The 6844-nt window shown below is 39.1% G+C and overlaps 1 protein-coding gene across 1 annotated transcript; it reads left to right on the forward strand.

Annotated features, from left to right (window-relative positions):
• The first annotated feature begins 254 nt into the window (after positions 1–254).
• Positions 255–6592, forward strand: TTR (transthyretin). The gene is made up of 4 exons (XM_016166754.2): positions 255–382; positions 1263–1393; positions 3169–3304; positions 6341–6592. The coding sequence occupies exons 1-4, from the start codon at positions 314–316 to the stop codon at positions 6446–6448; spliced, it is 444 nt and encodes a 147-aa protein (XP_016022240.1). The 5' UTR covers positions 255–313; the 3' UTR covers positions 6449–6592.
• The last annotated feature ends 252 nt before the right edge of the window (positions 6593–6844 follow it).

A 6844-nucleotide genomic window follows, 5' to 3' on the forward strand; every position in this document is an offset into this window, starting at 1 on the left:
TGTTGCTATATTTAGCCAAAGAGAGAACAAAATGTTTTTGTTTTGTTTTGATTGTTTTGATTTTGGTCATCTAGCTAGTCAAATGACCTATTAAGAATATTTCATAGCGCTAATGTTCCAACGCTTTAATCCCTCTAGGCAAGGTCCATATTTGTGTGGGTTACTTATTCTCCTTTTGTTGACTAAGTCAATAATCAGAATCAGCAGGTTTGGAGTCGGGTTGGCCAGGATCAGCAGCCTGGCTTGGGAGAAGTGAGTATAAAAGCCCCAGGCTTGTCTAGACTGTCACAGAGGCCGACTGGTTCTTGGCAGGATGGCATCTCATCGTCTCCTCCTCCTCTGCCTGGCTGGACTGGTATTTGTGTCTGAGGCTGGCCCTGTGGTGAGTGCTCGATTCTGTGGAGTCCCTTTTATACATTTCCTATGTACACTAGATAAAATAGAAGTGACTTGCTCCAGGTTTGCCATAGATTTTGTTATGAGGGCAAGGGTACCCAGCATCTATTTTTAAACACCATTGATTCAAACTCCAGAAAGAGCTCGCTGAACTGGCGCTTGAATTCTGGGTGCTCTCTATTGCTCTGGTTCATCGGTGTTGCAATGCCTAGTGTCTCAATTTTCTCAGACAGATAATAAAAATAAAGATAGGATATTCACAAAGCTATTAATATTGAATTTTCAGAAACACATCCTCATATGAAGTTTATTTCTTCTTAACTAATCAAAATATATTTATTAGTTAATCTTTGAAAGGCTTGGTGGGCAACATTCAAGTCAGACATCTGATTCTTAAGTCTCCTAGAATTAACTAATACTATCAAATGGATCATGAAGTAGTCTGTCATTATTTTACAATAATGAATAAGAGAATTACTACAGCAACAACTGACTAAAATGCTCTCCAGAAAAAACTACTTGGTTCTATGGCACATTACATCTTTTCAGTAATTCCACTCAAACGGTGAGGCTTAACAAAGCAACTGTTCTCAAAGGGCCGATTCCCTCCCACCATCCCCCAATTCATTGCACATGCCCCCAGTTGATTGCAGTGTGTCTGGAGGCAGAAATCATTCTTGCTTTGGAAACAATTGTGTCTGTGTTACACTGAGTAAGGAAACCTCATTAACTGTCAACACTTACATTGCTGGAAATAGGATTAGCATATACTCCCTGACTTGTTCCAGACTCCTGACACCATGAAGAATAAATCCTTTCACTCTGACCAATTCTGTTGACTTCTCGCTTGTTTTCTCTATGCCCAGGGCACTGGCGAATCCAAATGTCCTCTGATGATCAAAGTCCTAGATGCTGTCAGAGGCAGTCCTGCTGCCCATGTGGCTGTGGAAGTGTTCAAAAAGGCTGCTGACGAAACCTGGGAGCCATTTGCCTCTGGGTAAGCTACCCAACAAACCCAGGTGTGGGGCTTCATTATATCTTCCTGTTCGCCCACCACATGGAGAGAGGGTCTCCCATCCATTCACTTAAGAATTTACAAGTAGATTGACAATATACGTAGAGGTCAAGTGGGCACTGAGAAGGGTGCCTTCCTCTTGGTTGGCTTAGCTGGGAGTGATGAAGAACCTGGGCAGCATTTAGGGTAGATGGTGGGGAAAAGAAGCAGCCGGAGCCCCTGCTACTCCAGCAGTGGGTCACAGACCACTGTAAGAAAGTGATGTAAACTATGGATTCCATGCCCAGAAAAATACACCTATACACACACATACAAAAATGCATGAGTGATTTCAGGAGTTTGACTGATTCCTTTATGCCCTGGGATAATGCTCAAGCTGACTCATCTCTTAGAATTTTAGGAAAGATGTCCAATTTGTGTTCATTTGTTAATTAAAGGGAAAAAATTGAGTGGCAGCATTGATAAGGCACCTGTATGCGGTTTATCTGGATCATCCAGAATCCAGGGCTTTGTCTAGCAAACGCTTAGGAAGCGTCTCCTCTTCATGGCTGGGGGTTGTCGAACTCAAAAAAAAAAAGACACAAAAGAGAAAAACACATATACACAGCATGGGGGCAGGCCAATCTCACCTGTCAAGTAGAAGAATAACTTCTCACCTTCATTGGCCGCTTTACAATTTTAGAGAGTTTTTTTCACCTCCATTGGCAAGAATTTCAAAGAAAATGCATATTAGTGAACCTAACCCAACTAACTGAAAAAAAAAGAACCCTCAGCAGAAAGCAATACTACTGTTTCTATCTCTTGTGTTTTAATTGAATCCCAAGAACCACATTATGATTCTTCCCCCATCATTGGGAAGATCATTTTCTTTGGTGTGGTTCCAATCGAGTTTGTATTTCTTAATTCATTTATGTTTATAAAAATGTCAAGCACGTGTGAAAAGTAGTTAAGAAATATACTAAACAAGAGACAGAATAGACACCATGTGAATCTTAGGGCAAGCCAGAAAAAAAGGAAATTAAATATTTTCTTCCTAGAAAAAAGAAAGGTAGAAGGGAATGGTCAGAGTCAATAAAGACAACTTCGCTTTTTCTGTCCTAATCTGATGAAGAGCAGTTTCAAACAAGAGCTATTGAGCTAGTAATTATATGGAAATAGAAGTTGCCTAGTTTTTAAAAACTTTAAAAGGAGTTGCCTGGTATTTGTTATTGAGTAACTAAAGAGAACCAAAGAGATTAAATATATAAATGGTGAAAAAGTCAGATACACGTTTCTCACTGTATTTTGGACTTCCCTGTGTGTACAAATGATACCGCCTCTCAAAGATACCCTCACACCACGAGGGAGAGGAGTGAGTCCCTGGTGTCATGGGAAACTGCAGTCAGAGTGGCTTACAGCCACCTCCAGGGCTTGTTATGAAGCTTCACCCAAACACCAACCCTGAATCACAATGACTCCTTTTGAAGTGAAACATTATACCTCTATCTTGTTCTCCTAAAAGAAAAAAATCTACAATGAGCTTTTAAAAAGTTTCTGACAAATTTCCTGTCAGTTATTTTCAGACATTTAATAGAATTTCCCATATTTAGACCTAGTTGCAAAAATATGTATATTTATACACAAACTGTTCGTGTATATGTGGTGTGTGTGTGGTGTGTGTGTGTGTGTGTGTGTGTGTGTGTGTGTGTGTGGTGTCACCTTGACATGGCTTTTATTCCCTTAATGCCTAATGTAACCTGGACCTTTGCACCTTTTAGAAAAACCAGTGAATTTGGGGAGCTCCATGGGCTCACAACTAATGATAAATTTGTAGAAGGTATGTACAAAGTGATGTTAGACACCAAATCCTACTGGAAGGCACTTGGCATTTCTCCCTTCCATGAATATGTAGAGGTGAGTTGTTTTTGTTATTATTATTTGTTGTTGTTTTTAATCCCATGAAATGCACAATTTGCACTTTGCATACCATGGAAAGGCATACCATCAAATGTCATTAAACTAGCACAGTTTCCCTTTCCCATTTCTACAATCAGAAATCCACAAAACTCTGAAAAGTAAACTTCCTAAGTTTGGTAAAAACTCATTTAATAACATGACCTGAACTTATGGGGATGCTCCTTATAGTGTTCATTCATTGTATTGAATATGAATATTTGTTGAAGAATTATTAATATGTTAGATTATTAGGCAGCCCTGCAGACCCCACGTAGGGTGTTATGTAACAAATGATAGATGTATTATTTTACTTTTCTAAATCTGAAAAATTCTTCATTCCAAAACACATCTAGAATCCAGAGGTTTCCATAAGTGATTTGGGGCAATGCATATAGAGATAGTGAATTTGCAATAATAATGGCAACACAATAGATAACATTTATCGAGCATATATCACATGCCAGACACCATAGTGTTTTCTATATTTAACTTATTTAATCTTTATAAATAACCAGTTGGAGTCAGTCCTATTTCTATCTCCATTGTACAGATGAAGAAAATGAGGCTCAAGGAAGTTAAATAACTTGCCACAGGACTAGTAAGGGGAGGAGCAGTAACATTTACTAACAGGGTCCAGGCTGAACTATGCCCGAGCTGTCTTTCTGTGAGAAGACAAGCTACTAATAATAACAACAATGATGACAACAACAGCAATAATGCCATATTTGTAATCCTTGGTGTACACTGTATTCCTCTATTTATGAGGTAGTTATACATGGGCCCAATCTCCCTGCCTCCTTCTTGTCTGTAATTCCTTAAGTCATTTAAAACAGATGGTTATCATGGAAATAGAATCCAGACATGATGTTCAGAGTTAAAGATCAACTAATTTTATGAAAAATAGCTCGGCCTGAAAGGGAGCCATTCTCTCTGGCTTAGTCATGGGTGAGACTTTCAATTGACAAAATGGTTCTTTTAGTAGACAATGTAGCCAGGGAAACCGTCAGGCCTTATTTGACTTCTGGGGCCCGCAAGTCACCAAGGAAGCCCAAGCTACCAAGAAGCATGTCTCTGGCTACTTCTCAGCGAGGCAGCAAAACACAGAACCTGGTCGAGGTCGGGTGCAGGGTTTTTATGGTGCCCACCACAAGACGCATGGCCCTAGAATTTCAGGCCCTACCATAGAGAACTGGAGCAGCCTCCCTGTGACCCTTGTCTGCCCTGGATCTCAACCTGATGAGACCACCTGAGAAGATTCTCTGGCGTACTACCCATAACTTATTGCTCCTGTTTACTAGACATCAGCTTCCTTGTCTGTTCTTCACTCTTTTCGTATTCATTCAATAAAAAAAAATTTAAAAATAAAAACCTTCTGCATGGCAAGTGCTCTGCTATATGCTATAGACTCAGAAGTGAAAATACATCTCTGCCTTTGGAATGTATTAGGCAGGACCACGAGCCCAACTTGGAGCCTAAATGAATAAGGGGAATGAAAGAGAACAAGTAATCAAGGATGAGCCTCACTGCTGCACTTTGGTGACCAGTGTGTACCTGTTGGGTTTAGCCATGAATTTCTTTCCTGCCAGCTTCTTCTAATAAGTACCTCCCAGAATGTTGCTATCCTTCAGCATTAGTCAGCTCTTCCTTGGCCAATGGCCTAGGTACCATATTAGGCTTACAGAGAAAATTAGGAATTTCCTTTAGAACTATTAGTCCTCTTCATTGAATGAGAGACTGAGCAAAGATTATGCCATTTACAATTTTTAGGAAAAATAAAAAGAGGATGGAGTCCAATGTCACTCTAAGAGATAAGTTTTCCTGGTTTGATTCCAGAAACTTGGCCTTTGAAGGAATGCTCTTTCTTCTTCAGAGATTCTTAAGTGAATCTCACCTTCTCTTGCCTTGACATATTTATGTTTTCGGAATGGCTCAATTAGATATTTTTTTCTCCTGTCCCCAAGTAATCAATGTCTTCTTCTATATTTGGAACCAAAGGTACTATCCAGGGTGTGTCCGCAGTTCAATTGAGGGTCTGTATACAAAATAAGTAAAATAAAACATGTCCTCACTGTCTTCTATTACTCTCCTGAACCAAAATTTTCTCTACTGCCTCAGTTCAAGCACCTAACTATCCCAGCACCTGAGTCACAGAAGCTCTACTAAATTTGCCTGAAGTACATGACTAACTGGAACAGCACTGTGATCGACAATTTACTCAGAAAGCTTAAATGAGTTCCAACACATGTGTGTATATTTCAGAATTCCAGCATGATCTTCCACACTCTGCTTGTATTGTAAATAGAACCCTATCTATAATGCTTTTACTCCATATTTCATCACTTGTAACATACATAAAAATTGATATAATGTTCATGATAGAAAATGCAAAGGAATAATAAGAGAAAAATCTCTGAGTTTGGAGACAGGAGCCTTAACTTCTAATCTAACTCTGTTACTGTGTGAACTTGGACCAAAAACACTCTAAATTTAGAGCTCTTATTTGCTTATCTATAAAATGAGAAGAATGCTCCTTCCAGCTCTAACATCCTAGGACACTAAGTTTGCAGTGGGATTGACAGTCACCATTCTCAAGACTTCAGGTCATTGAATATCCATTTCTACATTCTCCTCTCCTTTTTCTGAACCCAAGAAAATAGACAAAAGCATTTAGGCTTTCTGTGATTTCCCTTAATCAGGCTAGGGCCACCCTGATTTTCAGTGTGATTTTGAAAAACAAACAAACAAACAAACAAACAAAAAACAAAAAACCAGAGAGAGAGACCTGATCACATAGGCATTAGAAAAGAACTGTTGTTCTAATGACTCCAATGGCTAGCTTGCCAGCATTTTTTATTTTTTTGCCTTTTGTTTTAACTGTTCTAAAAAACAAATACAATACAAATAATTACTTTACCACTGGACTTCCAATAGTCTGTTTGTGACTCATGCTGTTGGACTCTGTTAGAAATGGATCCTGTCTGTGTTCTCTCATAGGTGGTGTTCACAGCAAATGACTCTGGCCAACGTCAGTACACCATTGCTGCTCTGCTCAGCCCCTACTCTTACTCCACCACAGCCCTCGTCAGCAACCCCAAAGCATAAGGGATCCCTCTTTTGGTCAATTTGGAGAAGGAGAAACAGGATTTTATGAAACCAATAGTATTCCATTTTTATTAAAGCAGTGTTTTCACTTTATAAGCTATGTTAGAAATTCAGGCAAACAATAAAACATTCCTATTAAAAGCACTTCCCATCTTTTTTTTTTAATTCCCTTATTGTCCTCCCCAAAAGAGAAAAAGTCTGAATTTTATAGAGAAGCAAAGGAATTCAAAAAGTCTCCAGCTGAGCTGCAAGGGACGGTTAAGTTTCTATTGTCTTTCAAATTAAGCACATACTCAGCATGGTCTGCAGCTATTAAAAACATGCATCCTGAACAAGGAAAAGTTTTATTTTCCTTTAACCTTAAGTGCAAAGCAAAAGTCAAATTCTAAGGGTCTA

Source organism: Rousettus aegyptiacus, unplaced genomic scaffold (genome assembly GCF_014176215.1).
Source record: "Rousettus aegyptiacus isolate mRouAeg1 unplaced genomic scaffold, mRouAeg1.p scaffold_m13_p_12, whole genome shotgun sequence".
NCBI classification, from domain to species: Eukaryota; Metazoa; Chordata; class Mammalia; order Chiroptera; family Pteropodidae; genus Rousettus; species Rousettus aegyptiacus.

Bases quoted from the DNA above. Each gene is read 5' to 3' on its own strand.
- TTR (XM_016166754.2), top strand. From the start codon at position 314: ATGGCATCTCATCGTCTCCTCCTCCTCTGCCTGGCTGGACTGGTATTT. The intron at 383-1,262 runs GTGAGTGCTCGA...CTCTATGCCCAG, and splicing joins TGTCTGAGGCTGGCCCTGTG to GGCACTGGCGAATCCAAATG. The intron at 1,394-3,168 runs GTAAGCTACCCA...TGCACCTTTTAG, and splicing joins TGGGAGCCATTTGCCTCTGG to AAAAACCAGTGAATTTGGGG.